A 21,992-nucleotide genomic window follows, 5' to 3' on the forward strand; every position below is an offset into this window, starting at 1 on the left:
GTCTGTTAGGCCGTCCATATGTCAGATATGCCTGTATTCCTACAGTAGACTGTTAGATGTGTAGAGAAAGGTGATTTTCATATCGATGCAACAAGTATTACGTACATAATAATTTGTTTTATTTATTTGTTTGTTTGTTTGTTTGTTTGTTTATTTAGTTTTAGTACATTGTTTACTCAAATCTGTTCAAAATTCTTCTCTGACCATTTACACTGAAACTTAAAATGGATGTTTTTCAAATCTTTTACACCATCCCCTTGGATCCAATCATGATCACCTTGTCCCGAAGTAAATTGACATACCACAGACTAAAGAAACTCCTCTCTGACACAAATGTTTGTTACACTACACACATTGATTAAGGGATGATGCAAATAAATTTCTAGAAGTTTTTATGTTGATGTAGAGTTTGACAAGTTTGGTGGCAGTCTGCCAATGGTCAAACCTAAAAGTATAGTCCACCTCTGTTTACCCTTTGAATACGTACTCCACATGGCAACTACACGTACTTAAAAGATGAATAAGACACACAGATTTCATGCAATCTTCCACAACCTATGCGTCCTCTATGTGCATGTAGTTCTTGGTAACACTTTAGTTTTTAAACAGTTATTTGTAGGAAATAGTTTTATTGAATCACTAAAATGACATTGAAAATGAAGTATACCTTTCCATGAGAACTGGTTCATACTTATAAGAAACTTTAAAACACAGGACACAGCTTAATATGAGCATCTTGTCATACAGCATCTATATCTTGTATCACCGCATAACACTGTCTTGAAAGACACTTCACATTTCTCATCATCGTTGTTCCCTATGTAATCTTATACTTATCAAAGACAGGAATACTTCATGAAGGACCGCCCCCATTATCACCTCTACCTCTTGCTTCATCAGTAGAAATAGGCTCCCTCCCAGCTCCTCCCTACCCCCCCCCCCCACACACACACACTCCTGTGTATATTGTGTATAAAGCAGAAAGAAAGTACTTTTTATTTGAAAACGAAGTATTTATTCAGAAACATCAGACATCTTGTCTGGGAGCAACTATTGTAGCCAGCCAACTAATACCCATGTAATTATGCATAAAATATCGCAAAACACTAAAGTTGTGCTTGCTCCTTAATGTATTTAGTGGCATCTTCAGTGCCCTTTCTGAGGCTGTCATAAATTCATTCAGATTTTTTGCTGTCACTGCCTAATTTTAAAGGTGGAAACCAATAAAAATTCAGACCCAGGTGTTAATTCATCATCACATAAATTGCGACATTTTTGTCATAGATCATGTAGGGTCATTGAACCTCCAGGTGCAACGTCCATCCCCGCATACTCTGGCCATGCCATTTACGTATGTCGCATTGGCTAAAATTTTCTTTGCTTAGTGCGTATGCTTGTTCTGTGCGTGGGCTGTGACGTTTTGTTGCTGGTATATATATGTCTCAACAAAGTTCTGATGACGAAATCACTTCAACCTCTATCAAAGATTTTGACCCATGCTAAGATACAGGACAATAGTGTGTAGGTCAGGGGTGAACGTATCTTGGTGCATAAGAGGTATATAAATCAGTCTTCCCCAGGAACTTGACAGGGAAGATGACGCAAACAACGATATAAACAACTGATTAATCATGCTTTTCATTCAATTTATAAGATGGAGGTTTTCCCATAGACCCAATAATTCTAGTGTCTATGGTTTCCCATGTAAATGTGAAATTGTCCGTCTTGGCAGTGTCATTTTCTTTCCACATTCCATTCCTAGGCCCCCGGCTCCTCCACCCCTCAGCCCACCCTGTATTTCAATTCCATGGAATGGGATTTTATACACCCAGCAGACTGGTACAGTATGCTGTTAAGGTTACATTATCAGGGCCATACTTGTTTACAAAATATTGCTGACGTACTCTGTAGACAAGTGGGCACCAAAGGAGAATTTTGAGATTTGTTAGGCAATGAAATTCAGGATTGCTAGGAAACTATAAAGTGGCATTCCCAAGCAGGGTTATTACATCATGGAAAAGTTTGTAACCCTGTGATTCTTGTAAAACTGGAGATGATTTAATTTATTGTCCGACTATAGAGGGAGCTCTTCCAAGTGTCCATAACACTGGAGGGCGTGTCTGAGGAGATTCGACGAGCAGGTGTCTGTAGGTAGCGTTGGAGGGGAAGAGCTGAAGCAGTTAACCCCTACAGTTCAATTTAGGTCAAGTGCAAAATGCACCACTGGTCATTGTGACCTCGACTCTGAACTTTTTAGTTCCGTCTCATGCATTACAGTCACGGAGAGTCAAGGATGAAACCCCCAGGACGATGTCTCGACTCCGTCTGCCGCCGTGTCTATCGATTTATTAAAAGTTTAATGATGTTAATTTCAGCTACGTCTTGTGAAACAGAGCTCTGTATTCGGCAATAATGGTGCAACAAATTCAAGGCAAGACAAACTAAGGGTCACCTTGTTTTCTATATTGAATATAATGTCATTTTGAACAAAGATTAACCAACACCATTTTGCTATTGAACAAAAGGGTGGCTCTTCACACACAAACTGTATTAGGCCTATATGTAATTGTGCTCTTATTGCTGGATTGGTTGGTTAATTGATTGATTGATTGATTGATTGATTGATTGATCCATCCATCCATCCATCCATCCATCCATCCATCCATCCATCCATCAATTCATCCGTCGATCTATTCATCAGTTCGTCCATTCATTCATTCATTCATTCATTCATTCATTCATTCATTCATTCATTCATTCATTCATTCATTCATTCATTCTTGTCTGGTAGCAAGAAAAACTAAAATAATTTGTAGGGCCGATGCAAGATGACTGATTCAGTCAGAGCCTGTTGTTCTTGAGTTTCAGTTCAAAATACAGCTGTCGGAGAATCGAAGAGAGGTTATCCCTATCAAAGCGATACAGCAAGTTGAACATCAGTCCCTCCACCGCTGTGGTTTAAGGACAGCAACAACGCTGTGATTAACAATTATCGCTTAAACCAAATTCGATCCCGAGGATTGAATAGAAACTTTTCTCCATTAAAGTGCCCGTGTGTTTGTGTGCATCACTGTCCCTCCACCACTGTGTCTATGAATGTGACGTTTTTTTGTCGGCATGTGCCTGTGTTATATGACGAAATGCAAAATTAAAAGTCAGGTGTATATATTGTCCTGACTCCGCAGTATTTCTTTCAACGTCTCTATCGAACCATATCTTTATTTTAAATGACTTTCCCCTTGTTACATCTTTTTAAGGGTGAATTCAGTGGTTAAATTGACCCTTGAAACTCTATGTTTTGAAAGTTACAAGGTATTTAAAACATATCCATGAAACGATGATAGTATAGCATTAAAGGTATACAGTCACCTGTAATCTAAATATGCCCATATGTGGTCAAAGGGGCGTTCTTGGTATTCAAAATGCCCATGCGAGGACGCTGTTTATAAAAAGCGGCCACCCGCTTAAAATCTGTGATTGGTTAGATTTTCTCTTTCCATGGTAACTGTGGCAAAATTTTAACAGGTGACAGTATACCTTTAATCAGGAACTGTCATGGAAAGTCACGTCAAGCACTGGAAATAAAAATAGGGAAACAAAAAAATTGTACATGTAAAGCAAGATTGATGGAAACTATCTGAAACATAATGTCTTTGTCTTATAACAGGAGTAAGAAAAACGAAAACTTACAATATACTCTCAGTAGGCTGAAAAGTTTAAATTATGATCACAAGCCTTTTCTTTTTCTCAGCTGTCTGCGAGTACATTCGACGGATACATTGAGGCCGCCTCCCAACATAATAGTAAGTATAAGTTTTCGTTTTCCTACTACCCCCAAATTCAAGTTTCAAAGGACAGTCACTAAGAACACGATTGTAACTTATTTCGGATAATTGGATCTGTATATTTTTCACATGACTCGAAAGTGTTAGGCGCCATATAGCTGAATGTTGCAATATTACAAATTACTCATAAAAACAAGTATGTGACTTAGAAAGGAAAACAGATGAGCTTACATTTTGCCAGTTAAAAAGACCTTATTTCATCATCCAATTATCCCAAATTAGTTCCAATCGTGTTCAAGACTTTAAACTGAAAGACCCGTCGCTCGAGGACGCTTCCTACGCTCCCTCCTCCTCCCTAGGAGAGGAGGGGGCGTAGAGAGCGCCCTCGAGCGACGAATCTTCCAGTCTACCAAGACTTTAGGTATAAATTAAATCCTAACACCAAATCATCCGTTAGCTCTCATAGTATGACAACTTCTTAAGAAATCTTAAGTGTATTTACCTTGCAGACGATTTCAACATGTGAAAGGTCTCAACTTTCGATCTGTGTGTGTGTGTGTGTGTGTGTGTGTGTTGATGACTTCGTTTAAGCATAGACAATAGAGGCTTGCAGAGCTCTACTTTTATGGGTTTTAGAAACTTAACCTGAGACGGCAAGACAAATAATTCTTCTGTTCAGTAGGTAAGATTTGTCTTGTTTTTAGATAAATCTCGAGCTCAGACAGGGAGATTTGAGCTAAAAAATTTACAGTTCCTTCCTGTATAGCCGGACTGACTTCAACTATGAAAAAAATAGCAAATAACTATAATACAAACTACAGATATGGAGAAGCTTACACCACTTTTTGAAATACAAATTGCTTCAAATTCTTGATCATTTTTGAAAGCTCTATTTTATCTCGAGGATAGGTAATACAAAATCAGAAATTCTACAGGCAGCAGAACAGCTGATTTTCACATTCTTGTCGAGACAATGTCATTAATGTGATGGTCAGGGAATTTCTTTCGGTACTCTTTTCATGTCGTCGAATCTATGCACATAGCGAAAGGGTATTTGAAGGACGATGGAGTGTACCATACCCTTGGAAGCTTTATGCAGCTGTTCCGATTTTTCCTTTCAAGGCCGTAAGCGCAGTCTAGGACCTAAATAGCTTCTAAGGACGAACTTCAGGGGAAGGGGAGTAGCTATATTCAAATTCATCATTTTTTCGTGTCAAAGTTTACATCGTCGCCGTATCGAGGTAATGGTCGGGTCACGTGTTCCTCACCCATAGAAAAGAATAGAGTTTTCCAGCCATGCAACCTGGAATTACACAGATACAGACTCTCTCGGGTTGAAAAACCAAGTTTATACTTAATGAAACTTGTATTCGTTCACGCGGGATCTTTATGCACAAATCTCAATGTACATTAGGTCTTCGGGTCTTGAAAATCAACAGCACTATCACGCTTCTAAGGTTAACATGGTCAGAAATGTTGAACTGAGAAACACTACAGATCACTTTTCAGTAATAGTTTGACAGATTCTTCAAAATATAGCTCTCAGATTAATTACGAATGCCCCTAGAGCAACTCCATCTGCACCACTTTATGAAATATGTACAATAATGCCGATAAAAAATCGTGTCGAATACAGAACAAGTTGTTTCGTGTATAAAGCCGTCAATAATATATTACCCCAATATATTACAAATTTGTTCACCAAAATAACCAGTGTATCATCTCGCAGTACGAGATTCAGCAATCAAACCGATATCCTGTATGTCCCTAGGGCGAGACTTGTCGTAACGTCACAATCTCTTAGACACCATGGTGCCGTCACTTTCAATTCACTGTCAGAGAGTGTTCGATCATCACCTTCGTTGAACACCTTCAAAACAAATAACATCAGGACATATTTAAATGTTTTCGTCTTTAAGCTTTTTATATCATGCGTTGTTTGTACTGATCATTTTACTGCCCTTTGTTTGATGTTTTAAGTGTATGTTTTTGTGCTTTGTAATTTTATTTCTTGTGTACTTTTTATATCATAGAGGGCCCTGGGGAAGATTAGCATTTATGCTAACCAGGTTTCCTGTAAGGATGTTTACCCTCTTTAAATAAAGTTTAAATAAAAATAAAACATGTGATTTATTCAACAAGACAAGCTCCCCACGAAAAATGTTTTATATGAAGGATCATACAAGGTAAAGTTGATAAATAATTTATCAGTGCACAATATGTCATGAGAGAGAGAGAGAGAGAGAGAGAGAGAGAAGAGAGAGAGAGAGAGAGAGAGAAACTGGTTGAGAGGGCGCCCTCCTCAGATTGTCGGTTTGACAAAATCACGTCTGGTTTGCGTTCTGTGCCCTTGAACGTACGATCTGCGCATGTGTCATGCATCACACATTAGACTGTATAGGCACATGGGACACCGATAACTGTGGCTGGACAACCACGGTCCCCCCACAACAGACGTGGAAATTACAGTCTGCAGATAGCCCTAATTACAATGTTTGACTCTTCGCTTCATCGATGAAGCCCTACCATGATTCAGACAAATTGAGCGAACTCTCAAGTTCCGAAGATTAATAAATTCTCTTTCAGTCAAGTACTTGTTAATTGTATATTTTCTGTCTGATGAGAATAATCCAAGTATATTTTGCAGGCTTTCAAATACATATCACTATTTTGAACGCTGAAAATACAAAGATTCCGCAGGCAATTTTGAACCAATACAAGACAGACTGTCAAATTGCAAGGCAATGATAAAATATAAACACAATAAATTTACCTTTGAGTAAACATGGCCAATGTATGTGTAAAAAGACTGCAAATAATAAAATAATATTTTACCTCATTTGCGTTTAGCCATTGTTCTAATCTGGACTGAAATGTTATGGCCGAACAGGGCGCATATTTTTATCTTATGGCAAATAAAGTCACATATTTCAATACAAATATCGTTTGCGACAGCAGAATGCACTCATAGAAGTCCGGTCACAGACGCCAAAGGATTTGTTATCTTTTAGAAGGCAAGATGTGGCTGATATGGTATCGTAATACACAGAGTTTATCAGGCAAACTATTGACAATTTTCCGAGCTATATTTGTACATTTGTATAGATTTGATAATATATTTAAATGTAGTTTGCTTGAAGTGGGAAGTAAAACGTGCATTTGTGTAAAAGAAATAAGATTTTTTGGATTTCATCGAAAATGTTGATTCACTATACGTTGTTGTCTATGACAGATAATTTTTTTTCAAATATAACACTAGTGATATCTGTGTATTTATAGACGCTTGATAATTGATATAACTGTACTTGATTAGACTAACCTGGTTACAAGTGTGTGCAAGAAGTTTGCTTTTGAAATTTCGCCAATGATGTTAATGTTCTTGTTTAGACTGGGGTGGTTACAAGTCCATGTTTGTGCAAGAAATTTGATTTTGGAATATCACCGAAATGTTGATCCCCTATACATGGTAGTCTATGAGAGAACTGTGACAAATTTTTTTTCCGATATAAAACTAACAATATCTGTGCATTTATATACATTTCATAACTGACATACACTTTGCCGCCTGTCCCACATGTTTTTGTCTCTTAACTTTCATCAGTTTTCACTGTTCAAGGTGTTTAATGTAGGACGCCACTGCATCTTCAGTGCTTTTGAAACTTGTGGATAGTGTATATGTATTTAAAAGAAATTGTGTATTTCGTCGATAATCAAGAAATATCACATGGACAATCGAAGGTTCGGCCATAAAATCAGCTTCTGTTAAAAGTAACCCTCCCCAAGAGAGCTTTATAAAAAGTGACTCTCCCCCAATTCCCCCGGCCCGCCCCCTGTTATTACTGAAGGCTCCCTTACCAATAAAGATTGACGTGCGATACAGAATTCCCTTGATCGATTGTCAGTGGTCTCTTTGCTGAATACCGGTCTACAATGCGTCGGAAATCATTTGTGGCGTTTCGTGCGTGCTCTGTAGAGTTTACAGTACCATCAGGCGAAAAACAATTACAGCTTGAACTTTTTATTTTTTATTTACTTACAGTGTGTGAAACTCACGCAAAATTTCTATTGGCCAAGTGGGCCAGCAACTTTAAAAAATCACTGGCCCTAAAGAAAATCAACTGGTCCGATCGTCAGGTCTAATCCAAATATAATGCAGATTTTTTACCCGCTCTCAGGGGGCCTAGAACATTTGATTAAAATAATAAAAAGACAACACTTCAACATCCTAACATCAAACTGTTTTGTGCCTTTTAATTCATTTAAAGGAAAGCAAATGATGATGACTACCATAACCAAGTTTGGGCAACTGGTCTCAGTGCCAAAAAACATATGAAATCAGTGAAAGGTTAAACACAAACACATACGTTTGTATTTCTTAAAACAGCCTTTCACAACAAATATGATTACATTGAGAAAACGAGCACAAGCGTGGGTTTGAAGTTGAAATATGTACCAACACGAAAAAGCTAAGCGTCCAGAAAACCGATCAGAGATGGATAAGTTTTTGCACCACAAATGCAGGATCACACGCAAATCGAGTCACTACAACAGTTTACTCTAAGCTTTCAAAAATGATTCTGGCTTCTTCTCCTTGAGGGAAGATGACTATCATCGAATCCAAGAAAGGGAATACAACAAATTTGGGCAACTGATGAAGAGAAAAAATACTGGAGTTTCGAAACCCACGTTAAAAGACGAATCACAAAAATGTAATCTTTACAGGCGACCGAGGCAAACGGCCATCAAGGTCAAATCACAATAAGGCGCGATTTTGCACAATGTTTAAATATCGGACATTTACTTTCTAATTTCGAAGTTTGGCGTCCACAATATTTCTGTCATACATAACAATCTATATATCGGGTCTAATATCGATATTAGACGACACAAGAATGACTTGCCTTCTGTTGCGGCACGCCACACTGTAAAGTTAAGTGTTCAAGGATAGAACACCAATTAAACGCCTTTTTGTAACACTTTTTGAACGCGTCTAGACGTTCAGAAATTTAACACTAAGTGTTCAACCAATGGTCAATTTTTGAACACACGTGTGCAGATTTTGAACGCTACGTGTTCATCAGACATTATATTGAACACCATGGTGTTCCATATCTGAACACACGTTGCACATGAAATGTGTTCAAAAAATTGAGCGCATTTACGCGTTCAAAGGGCTGTAACACGCCGTTCAACGATAAGAGTGTTAAAGGCTAGAACACATGATGCGCGTTTGTTGAACACCTTTAATTTGGGGCGTTCAGGGGGTGTTCAAGCCTTGAAATAACATTACGGACCATTGATATTCAGTACTAGTAATATTATTTTATTCTAAAAATACACAAAACATTTCTAGAGTAAAATACAATAATTCACTGTAAAATGGGCAAATAAACATTGCCACTTTGTATGTAAAATTTGTCAGAGGAAAATACCAACGGTGTTAACACCCTCCTATCAAAACATAAGCATTAAAAATCACCATAAACACTGTAGATCGTTTTAAAAAATAAAAAAAATCTGAAAAAGCTCAAAATTTGGCATACTTATTGTGTTGAAAACACGTATATGTATGAAATGCATACTCCATTTTTGTAAGATGGTTTCTTAAAGACATCTCCTCTTGTATAGACAATTGTAAATGTTGAAGGGAAAAAAGTTAGTCAAGGCTTCTCTAGTGCACATGGTATATAGTTGTCCACACTAAAGTAAACACAAGATGTCAAGTTGTCAAAGTGTCACAGTAAGGCACAACATGCAGAAAGTGGGGAAAGTGGGTCCTTGGCAGGGTAAAACCTATTTCCTTGTCCAACAAATTCCTTCATAAACAAAAAGGTTTGTTTGTTTGTAATATCTTCAAATAAACCCTGAAATAAATCTGTGACATTTCAAAATCTACTCAGAAATTAAAAACATATTCGTAAAGACTTTTCAAATTCTGTTGTACCCTGCTATTAATTTTTATACATTTTTTTACCGAATTGGTAAAAATCACCCTTAAAATAAAAAAATGTAGATTTCATCATAACCTGAATATTATGGTAATCTCTAATGTCTTAAAAATATCTGAAATGTCTTTAATGTCTTAAAAATACAAAGTTGCAGATTTTTGCATAATTTGAGCATGTCTGATAAAGGCTATCAGTAGAGGTCTATATCCCAAATATCAGAGCTGTTTAATAAGCAGTTTTGAAGAAGATTTTTAAAAGATTTTTTGACCAAAAATGAAACAAATTGCCATGAAATATAAAAATTTGAATATTTCACCCCCATTAGCACAAATTTGACTAAGGTCATTCCTAGGGACATGTTTACCAAATATTGAAGACGTCAGTAAAAGAGAAGAAGATTTTTGCCAAAAAATAGCAAAACTAGCCTCAAAAATATAAATTTGCATATTTCATCTTAATTTGAACATATGTGATTAGGGACCTGTAATCCAAATATTAAAGGATTCGTACGGGCTGTTTTGAAGAAAAACCTGTGGATGTACAAATTTAAGGACAATGCTACAGATCCACCTATTTAGCTGACAGCAAAGCTAAAAACCAGTTGCTAAGTACAAGAGACGTGTTGAGCTACAATACAAAACAATCTTGGGTTTGGTAGCAGGCTATGATCAACTAAATGTTACAGGGGCATAAGCTTTCAAAGACGTGAAGTCTCCTTTATCAGATGCAAGGGGGAATGAAAAATTGAAGCAGAAAGTGACAGAAAATTCAGAGTGAAAATTTCAGAAAATTCAGTAATTCAGAGTGGACATTTTTACTCTGAATGTTCTGTCGCTTTCAGCTTCAATTTTTTCACCCTTGCATCTGATAAGGGAGACTACACATCTGTGAAAGCTTATTTTCCGGCAACATTAAGTTGATCATAGCATGCTACCAAAGCTTAGATTAATTCAGAACAAAAGTACAGAAACTAATCAAAATTCAGTTACTGACCCTTGGAAGTTTAAATCTACATTATAGATGAACACGTTCTCAAGCTTGTTTCCAGACAGCTACCTGTACACTCATCTTCTTCATTATCTGTACCACCAGCGTCTGTTACAGCTCTTCGATTTTCAGTTAAATCCAACTTTTTACATCCTGAAAATAATGCAACAATAGGTAATGGCGAGATGAGACTTTAAATGAAAGACAAGGGGCTGATTAGGTTAAGGAAAAGGGTGAGACTTTCATATACAGTGCCTCTCTTCAATACTGTTACAAAATATTTGCTGCTTCTTGTCATCAACTGATTAAAATAAAAAAGTCAAACTCTCATATGCCGAAACAATACATTGTATTACATGCGATTGTGTCTACTAAAAGACATGTGTTAGCTGTGATTACGCAGCGGTACTATGCAAGGCGTATCGATCGCCCTCAGGTCAAGGGTTATCGCTACAGTGGTGTTGAGTTGACCCTTGACCCGAGTGAGATCCATCGATAGACCATGGCCAAAAGTACCACTGCACTTCGTATTCACAGCTATAGCTGGTTGTTGGTATACCAGCCACTGAAAGAAAAAACAGGTTTTTTCACCTAGTTAAGCTATTTCAAGGTACAATACAATTAATTTCGAAGGATAATAATACAGATGCTTCAAAATCTAATACCTTTTACTATTTTGGAGAGGAAACTTACCCTTTCTGGTCTTGCTTCCGCACGATCAAGACTTCAGGGTGCGCTTACAAGAAAAATGTCGCAACTTCCGTTTTGATGCATCATGGGATAGGAAAAGGCACCAAACTTGAACACCAAGTGTTTAGAAGTAGAACGCCTCTTGAACGCCGATGTTAAAATCAAAACGTTCATGATAGTTTTCTGATTTTCTTTTCAAATTTTGAAAATTTCAACCCGTAATAAACGTGTAAAATTATTTTGTATACTTCCTTTTTTAGAAAAAAAATGCTTTCAGCAATTGTAGACCCGAAATATTTTTCACTTAGTGTGAAATTCGTCACACCAAAATCCGTGTACGTTTGCCGGACAGCGAGGCAGAAGTAAATTTAATATAGCCATTGTAAAGTAAAAAACACAAAAGATTGTTAATTGTTTCACAGTATTGTGAAATTTCAGTGATGCTGAGTTTTTGAACACTTGAAGGAGATGGTTGTTAACACATCGTGTTCAGGTTTAGAACATCATTGTTAATAATATGAACACTAGTGTGAACAATATGAACACTAGCCGTTCAAATTTGAACACCGACGTGTACATTTTGAACGCGTAAAGACGCGTCTAGCGTCCACTATTTTTACAGTGCAGGTTTGCGAAATTGCCGATATTTTACCTCAGGCTGATACATATCGTCGATTTTTGGACTGTAATAATCGATACTAGCCCATTGTATAATGACTTTGCCTTGCGTCTCGACACGCCGGATCTGTGAAATCACAGATATTTACTTCATAATTATTGGAAATTGGAACTCTAATATCGATACTGGAATGACTTGCCTTGTGTCTCGGGCACGTCTGGTCTATGTAAAATTGCCTATGTTCATCGGCGATTTCGGGACTCTAAGATCGATTCTGGTCGATTCTTGACTTTCAAATCGCAGGTAAATATCCAATATATATCAGAGATTTTACCACCTCACAGCTCTTGACAGGCCCCGACTTCCTCAATCCGACTCTTACTTCGATACTAGACGATACCATACTTGTCAGATTGTGGGTAAATATTAGATGTATATCGGGGATTTCACTATACCTTACAGATCTGGCCCCGCTGTCTGGCCAAGCCCGATTTCTGTAGCCCGACTCTATTAACTTAAATTATACGAGCCCAGACTTGCCTTAAACTGTGGGTAAATATCCTATATTGGAGATTTCCCCAACACACATATCTGACCAAACAATTCTAATTTCGATATTGTGTTGTCCAGTAGCTGTAAATGTTGGATGTCATATAAAAGTGCAATGTCGCGGTGTCATGGAAATCCATTTTACCTCGACATACGCTAAACAATAACTCTTTTATGACCACAAGAACATCCATGCTTAACAAATGAATAGCGTATTAAATAGCGCCTTCTCGCTGCCGGTCCTCCTCGGTACTGGATATCTCGCACGTACCGCATGGCTGCTCGTAGTAAGCTCGGACTATTGTCAGCTCGACGTAATCATAGTCGAGGTTACTGTATGGCAGTTGCAGATGATCAACTAGTCTACCACACCTGTGGAACAAGAAACGCCAGGAGTAATGTTACTAATCACGAGGTCTTTATGTAAAGACCAGGTATTTTGGTTGCAAATGTGGGTGCGTAAACTATGTTTATGTCGACCACGTGGTTATCCCCCAATTTGTCTATTTGTAACACTAACCCAATTTATAACAAACCTTAACCGTATTTGTAACAATAACTCAATTTGTAACAAACTTTAGCCGTATTTGTAACAATGATTACCTAATTTGTAAGAAAAGTTAACCCTATTTTGTAACAATAACTCAATTTATTTGAAATAAAAGGGGTCAGCATGCTTAGAGATTGTCCATAAATAAAAAGGGGTATTTATGATATCAGTAAGATATACTCAAAGTGCAAGATTGTTTTTGGTAAGTTTTGCCGTTTTTCGGTTTTTAAAAAATGTCAAAATTCTTCTTCTCATAAACTGATCATCCCATCGCTTTGAAATTTGTATGCAGCTTCCTAGCGATTCCTTAGTCAAGTTTGTTCAAATTTTGATGAAATTGGCATATTTGTATGCCAATGTGTTTCCTTATTACGCACACATGACTTTTGAAAGTGTATAAAAAACACGATTGGAACTAATTTGGGATAATATTTTCATATTTTTCAAATTTCTCAAAAGTGTTAGATGCCGTATAGCTGAATGTTGCAACATTGCAAATTACTCATAAAAACCAGATATGAACTGAATATGCTCACGTGTTTTACAACAGGTTCATTAATAGTAGTACGCTTCTCAGAACAATAAGATATATGTTATCACTAAATGAAGCAGGTTTTTTCAACATCGCACAGTACTCTCAGATTTTGAACACTAATTACAAACCTTTATTTAATATGCAAATGAGTTGTTAATTAACTTGACACTGCTCAATGCTTCATGGGACAATTAGATATCCATCAGATCAACATTTGTAGCACGTTTTATTTAATTTAATACAGTAATTTTAGAGTAATGTCACTAATTACAAAGTTCATTAAATATGCAAATAATCCCTATATTAACTTGACACTGTTCAATGATTCATAGCACAATTAAATATTTATCAAATCAATATCTGTAGTACGTTTCACAAAATTTGGTGCCGTAATTTCAGAGTTATATACCTAATTACAAAGTCTATTAAATATGCAAATGAACCCTTAATTAACTTTACACTACTAAATGCTTTACAACACAGTTAGATATCTGTCAGATCAGTATATGTAGCAGTTTTCATCACATTTGATGCAGTTATTTCGGAGTTATATGACTACTTATAAAACTTCATGAAATATGCAAATGAGCTAATTACTAACTTGACACTGCTCAATGCTTCTCAGTACAATTGGATATTTATCTGATCAGCATCTGTAGCAATTTTCATCAAATTTAACGCTGTAAATTTGGAGTAATATCACTAATTACAAAGTTCATTAAATATGCAAATAAACCCTTAATTAACTTTACACAAGTAAATGCTCTACACAACAATTAGATATCTGTCGGATCAGTATGTGCAGCAGATTTCATAACATTTGGTGCAGTTATTTTGGAGTTATATCACTAATTACAAAACTTCATAAAATATGCAAATGACCTATTTGTTAACTTGACACTGCCAAATGCTTCTCAGTACAATTAGATATTTATCAAAACAATATCTGTACCCAATTTCGAAGACTTGCGTGCCGTAATTTCAGAGTTATATACCTAATTACAAAGTTCATTAAATATGCAAATGAACCCTTAATTAATTTCACACTACTGAATGCTTTACACTACAGTTAGATATCAGTCGGATCAGTATCTGCAGCAGATTTCATCACATTTGGTGAAGTTATATCGGAGTTATATGACTAATTACAAAACTTCATAAAATATGCAAATGACCTATTTATTAACTTGACACTGTCCAATGCTTCTAAGTATAATTAGATATATATTAGATCAATATTTGTTGCAAGTATCATCCAGTTTGGTGCAGGAATTTCAGAGTTATCTCACTAATAACAAAAGTTCATTAAATATGCAAATGAGAAGGCAATTGACATGACACTCACAGTACCATCATAATGTTCTGAGATTGTCATCTGTGAAAAGTTTCATGAAATTTTGTGCAGTATTTCTTGATATACGTCTACACTGTCATTACCGTCTCCATAGGGAAACCATTGTACGGAAAAAAACGATATTGCATAACTTCATTAATATGCAAGCCACACTAACCAAAATCTAATCAGTTCTTGCAAGTAGCATATGGTACCTATGTACCAAATCTGACTTGAATCCGTTCAGGCGTTTTTGAGTTATCGTGTAAACAGACAGACAGACAGACACACACACACACACACACTAACACACACACACACACACACACGGACAGACAGACAGACATCGCTATGACAATAGCCCACGTGTTTACACACGTGAGCTAACAAGTGTGTAACGTAAAAAGAAAAGCAGATGAGATTACATTAGTAGATTAAAATGACTCTATTTCACCATCCAATTATCCCAAATTAGTTCCAATCGTGTTAAAATAATGTCGATGCGGAACCTCAAAAGTTATGAAGAATGTTAGAAATAACTCCATTACTGTACCAAAAAAGACGACTTTATGTTTGACCTCTACATAAGGTGAATCACTACAATTCTTTCTTATGACAAACAAACATTGCCACATCAATTTATATAAAAGAAGTTAAAATTTATTTTCATGAATGTAACCTAATCAAGATTACATTACAAAACCACAAAATGTCTCAATATTATGCAAAAATGTTAAAATTCACGCTTGGTGTTATATAGACAATGGAGAACTGACTTTTATTTTCTGCTCTGTACCAGAAAATGTTTCGGTTGTGTTCTATCTTGTCTATCTACAACTAGAGAGGGTGTTATTAACTCTTCATTTAAGCATGTTTTAAACAGTCAAACAACAACAACTTTTCATACAACTCATCAAACATGGGGCCCGGGGGCAGCGAAGTCCTTTGGAAAAATATTGTGAGTTAAAGGGGACAAATGCCAAAACATTCAGAAAGCTCATTACAAAAATTATCAAAATATTTTGAGCAAATGCTGATTAATATGGTACTCATTTGCAGAAACTAAATGATTCTGGTTCTTTTAGTATAGCTGGTATTAGGTATATGCATGTGTAATTAGGTTCTCAAAAATTTGGGTCAAAGGTCATTCAAAATTGTCAAAAAATAAACAACAATATTTGTATACAAGATATCAATAAAAAGAATATGTGACATTTGACTCAATGATTTTGAAGTTAATAATAAAGATGTGTATTTTGTATTGTGCAACATGTATATGAGATTTATAAAGTTTTATAAACACGAAAAACTGACACTTGCAATATTTCAATCAAAAATCCAATAGTATGCTGGAGATATTTGCATTTGTCATCATCTTGCCCAATTTCAGAAAAAGTACATCGAAACGGCAAAAATCAAGCAAGCCCTAACAGAAAACTGGGGTGAACTTGAAAAAGACAAAACACTAAAAAACTGTTCCAAAAACAACCAATAATCGCATACAGAAGGAACAGAAATATAGGCGATACACTTATAAACGCCAGACCTCACAAAAGCTACAATAGCTCGAACTCAGATTAACATGAGCCTACACGAACACGACAAGACCAAACCATAGACATTCTAGCTTTCCTGCTTAAACAACAAACAGAAGTGGAACAACATACTAACACATAAAAACAATCAACTAATCAACACGTCTCACCAATCAAAAATGAATTTTAAGCGACTGATGAAGAAAACTGTGTCTTCCAAACGTAGCGCCAAAGGATCGTTTCACAGCAATCTCTCCGCTCCAGTGCGGATTAACATCAAGACACGTAGATTACGGGCACGTCTCGCCATGGCTAATCAACATTCTACATAAAACAGCCAAACATGATATACACTTACAATATACACAATATCATACCCAAAACGGAAACAACCCAGTGTGGAGATGCTTTCCCTTTACTACCTAAACAAATTTGGCCGTTTTTTTTCCACAAATTAAGTTATTGTTACAAATAGGGTAAGTTTTGTTACAAATTGGGTTAGTGTTACAAATAGGGTTAAGGTTTGTTATAAATTGGGTTAGTGTTACTAATAGGGTTACGGTTTGTAACAAAGTGGGTTAGTGTTACAAATAGGGTTGATTGTTACAAATACGGGTGATATACATGTGCGTCGATGCAACAACATGTACATACGCGACTCGTCCATTTACATTGGTCACCCATTATTTTCCTTAGTTACTGACAACCATCATGTGATTATGCAATTATATAATTAAGCAATAAAGCACACCCAGCAACGGTATACCACGAGATTTTGACCAGTTCATGACATATATGCACAAGCGATAGCGAGTGCATATATGAAGTGAACTGGTCAAAATCTCGTGGTATACCCTCGCTGGGTGTGGTTTATTGCTATTATATCATAACAGTATATTGAAATTTTGGCGTGTGACGTCAAAAAAGCGAATTTTGCTCAAGCTGAGAGCTCGCGCGTATGCCAGCCGTGGTATATTACTTCCAACATGATAAAGCCGTCTTTAGAGAAATTAGTAGTAACTGTTACAATCTTCTTCCTTTAATCAGATAGAATGGCTTTAGCTCTCCAGGTCCACCCAGACTAGTCCCAGTCACATGGCGTTTCTCGGGCATATGCAGCAGTTGCTGGCTGGCCATGTGGGCCATCGCATTCACCTAACGATCTACGCAATAGTCTGTACGAGTATATGGGTTTAATTTACTCTGTTTCGATATTAGTATGCCCACAGACTTGGGACAAGTCTAGGGTCTTCCTTCTGTCCACGACGTTCTGATCAAGTTTACCCTTCTGCACAAGAAATGCCTCTTTCCGACAGCTTTTTCAACACCTTACTGTCCTTTCCATGCATCTACTGACGTTCAACAACAGACCAGTAGCAAAGGTAGAATGCACCCCGGGGACAGATATTCGGATATTTTTCAATACTTTTCTTATCTAATCTACTGTTCGGTTGGCTCATTTTGATGCTTTTAGAGTAAATAGGAGTTGTTTTACCTTCTTATCTTTGTGAACATCGAAAATATATTCTCCCATAGAGTTAACAAAGGCATTGCGGTCACTTTGAATTCAAAAAAATATTGGTAAATTTTGTGTAATGTGTTTCCATACCACCAAACTTTGGACGGTGATCCCCGATTTTTTTTATTCTTGTTTTTGAAATAGAATGGTTGAATGTTTCCCGGGGAATATTTTGAGCTAAAGTCCAAGTCTTCAATTTCGAGGCGCATACTACCTTAAAATCGCATGCAATGTCTCCTTACCCACTCCGTTCATATTCTTTGCAATTATCTTCCAGGAAAGAGAAACTTTTACTTCACTACGGAGACATCTACACATGATTTTATTGATCAGATCTGGTAACGAAACTGATGAGGCAGAGCAAAGTCATATTACGAATTGTAGAGATAATTGCGACACTATTATTAATCTACAAAACAAGAACCTTCTTTTCTTCTACTTGTAAGTGTGCTAAAATGCTAAGTATTAGTGTTGTCAACACAATGCACTGTTTACAAAGTGCTACTTGAAAGTTACAGTAAGTTGTTGACATTGACATGCGGGTTGCATTGACAAATTGAACACTAAACTTTTTGACAAGATGGGAGTGGAACTTAAACAGAAGTGGACATATACAGACAGACAATGGTCACAGTGCAGTGTAATTTACCTGTCATAGACAATAATGTCGTCCTTCTTCCCCAACAAGCTCTCCCAGATCCTGTTCTCGTATCGTTCCTGGTATACTGGAAAACTGACCAGGCTCGTTAACTTCCCAATGAACAACTGAGATAACAGGCTCTTCGAATTAACGATGAAGAAACTGATCTCATCTATGCCTCGGGAAAGAAAATGCTGCCGCAGCTCTTCCATTCTGAAAATGGAAAACGCAATAACCATCGTACTATTATGAATATAAAACATAATTGCACACTCCCTATTTTAAACTGAACATGTATATAACCCATTTTAGTAAACTTGATCAATCAAAAGTCTGAAAAGTCCAACCCATCCACCCATAATTCCACCTATTTGTACATGTACTGACACATCAGTACATGGTTATTTCTCTCCCAAGATATTTTGCCTTCTATTCTTTCCCTAGAGTAGTTACCTGGTCTGGAGAGAGAGAGAGAGAGAGAGAGAGAGAGAGAGAGAGAGAGAGAGAGAGAGATCAGACAAGTACAGTATACCTGGAAGCCTGCGACTGACAGAAGTGTCAGCTGGCGCTGAGTAGCGCCACCACAGTCACCTTGCCTCTACTGGCCAACATTGGATCCACCCCGTTCGCAGTCCATGGTTCCGGAGTGGAGCAGCCACGGTTCTAAAACGAAGCGTCGCTGCTCACCAATGTGGCCAGAGACAGCAAGGCAGCCAGTAACAGCATGCCTTGTTGACCCATTGAGTGGCCTGCAACGAAAAAATAAAAGAAAATGTTAATCTTTTGTGCCAAAGCGGAGAAAGTAATCGAAATTTACCACATACAATATACGGTGCTTTTAATCGGGTTACTGGTCGAAACATCAGTATTGCCGAAAGATTCACAAAACATCACAGCTTTCATTTTGTGTTCCGTCAGTGACATCGATATTACATTTTCATGGTTAGGCCGAAGTAAGAAAATTGTGCTGTTCCAATAACCCGACCTACCCTATTTTTTTACCTGCCGACCCTACGTAAACACGGAAGTAAAAAAAAAGAAAGAAAAAAAACCATAAAATCACGCGTTCGTTCATTACTTAGCATTTGATTTTTGTTTGAACGAGGATGTCTTTTGTGGTTTTTTACCTTTTATATGTATGATAGATTTTTCTGGAAATGTTGTGGCCAGTGTTTGACTGCCCTGAACCCCTGAAAAATGCATATTTAAAAATAAAAATAGTTTGGAAAAAAAATCCCTGCCGACCTACCTACCCTAGTTTTGAAAACCATCTTATCGGAACAGCACAATTAATTTTTTTGGCCTTACTCAGCTCAACGCCTTGCGTTCAACGATGCAAAGAATTGATATCATGCAATCAAAGGACACCATCTAATCTCAAGGCTATCAAAATGTCATAAAATCTGATATGAATAGGAGCAAAATTGTCATGCGATAAAAATGTGAGGTTCGCTAAGTCTGAAGTAAAAATAGCACCACTTTTTGGTTTGGTCATGTCCGTACGTCCGTGCGTCCGTTCACGCAGATATCTCAGAGATACCTCCTGGAGCGATTTCATTCAAACTTAGTACAAGGATTACTTCCTATGTCCTACATATGCACATATGCACGGCGACTTGTTTTGTGATCAAATCAAATCAAATATGGCCGTATGAGAGCCATTTTGTTAAAAAGATGGGGACTATGTCACTGACAATGACTTTTTTCAGAGCACTGATAGCAGACAATGAGATATATCAGCATTGAATCAAATAATTGCTAATCTACATATTTGATAAATTTTTGCAATTAGGGTGATATGTCTGGAAATACTGCAGCAAATTTGATGATACCTGGTTCAGATCTTAAGCGTACAGTCTCATAAAAGCGTACAAAGACACTTAGCAGTTTCATGCGAATTACTTGCAAATTTGCATATTTCATGAACTTTCCTAATAAGCGGGCGATGTCCAGAAATTCTGCGTCAAATTTTATGAAAAGTGATACAGATGTTGTCTAAGTACTGTAATGCAGTATGAAGATATTAAGCACTATCATGTCAATTAATTGCCAATTTGCATATTTGATGAACGTTCATAATTAGTGTGATATGTGTAGAAATGCCGCACCAAATTTGCTAAAACGTGGTACAGATGCTGATATTTTGGTAGTTTAATGGTGTGTATAGATATGAAGTAGTATCATGTTTAAAATGTTTGCTGATTTGCATATTTAATGAATTTTTGTAATTAGGCTGATTTATCAAGAAATGTTCATCAAATTTCATGAAACTTGGTACAGATGTTGAGCTCACATTGTTTAAAATTTAAATGAAGACATTTATCAGTTTCATTCGAATGCTAATTTGCATATTTAATGATTTTTCGTAATTGCTGGGCTATGTCCAGAAATACTGCATCAAATTTGATGATACTTGGTACAGATGTTGATCTTTAAGTACTGTAATACTTTGCGAAGACATCCAGTATCATGTCAATTAATTGCTAATTTGCAAATCTGATGAATTTTCATAATTAGTGTGATTTGTCTAGAAATGCTGCATCAACTTCGATGAAAAGTGGTACAGATGTTGATCTTCCAGTAGTGTTAATATGGCATGCAAAGATATGTAGTAGTATCATGTCAATGAATTGCTGATTTGCTTACAGTGGTTTGCTTTGACATTAGACGAACTAGACATTTTGTCTAAATCGAGGTGTTGCCAACACTGTCGGCTACAATTAACAGTTATTAAATCGGATACATGAGTCGATCATAAAGGAATCAACTCTGCAAAAGTTGAAACATTGTCTGGCAGACAGTCAGACGTAGTCAAAACATCAGCACTACATATGTCCAAGCACTGTCCAAGTCTTATCACTTTCTTTCTCACACGAGCCGCAGGCGAGTGTAAGACACATTAGGGCCGTTCACATTAGCCAAAAAAGACTAGGCCCTTGTCCTAGCCAGGTTCGTGGCCGACCAAAAAAACAGGTGTGAACGGTTCTGGCCGGCCACTGTCCGGACAATTTCTGTCCTAGTCGAGAGGGGTGGTTTGTGGGCGACCCAGGTCTCTGGCCGAGCAGTGAACAGCGTATGTGAACGCGTTTTGTCCGACTCAGGTCCCAGTTGACGCCCTCTGTAGTTGACATGCAGTGTAGTCTTTGACCTATTCGACCATTCAGTATCATTTTAGACATAGCGAGTCGAGGAGTCAACTGGGCTACGGAAGAAATCAAGTGTCTTTTAGGCATTTGGAACGAAGATATGGTGAAAAATCTGATGGACGGCACGTCAAGGGATCGAATCGCCTACAATATCAT

At 37.0% G+C, this 21,992-nt stretch overlaps 1 protein-coding gene across 1 annotated transcript; it reads right to left on the reverse strand.

Moving 5' to 3' along the window:
- Positions 1–12,778: 12,778 nt before the first annotated feature.
- On the reverse strand, positions 12,779–19,459 carry LOC139137944 (selenoprotein P-like). The gene is given in 3 exon segments (XM_070706185.1): positions 12,779–12,950; positions 18,700–18,903; positions 19,223–19,459. Coding segments are annotated over 3 exon segments (441 nt in total). The 5' UTR covers positions 19,303–19,459; the 3' UTR covers positions 12,779–12,793.
- Positions 19,460–21,992: the final 2,533 nt, after the last annotated feature.

This window comes from Ptychodera flava, chromosome 8, assembly GCF_041260155.1.
Source record: "Ptychodera flava strain L36383 chromosome 8, AS_Pfla_20210202, whole genome shotgun sequence".
NCBI classification, from domain to species: Eukaryota; Metazoa; Hemichordata; class Enteropneusta; family Ptychoderidae; genus Ptychodera; species Ptychodera flava.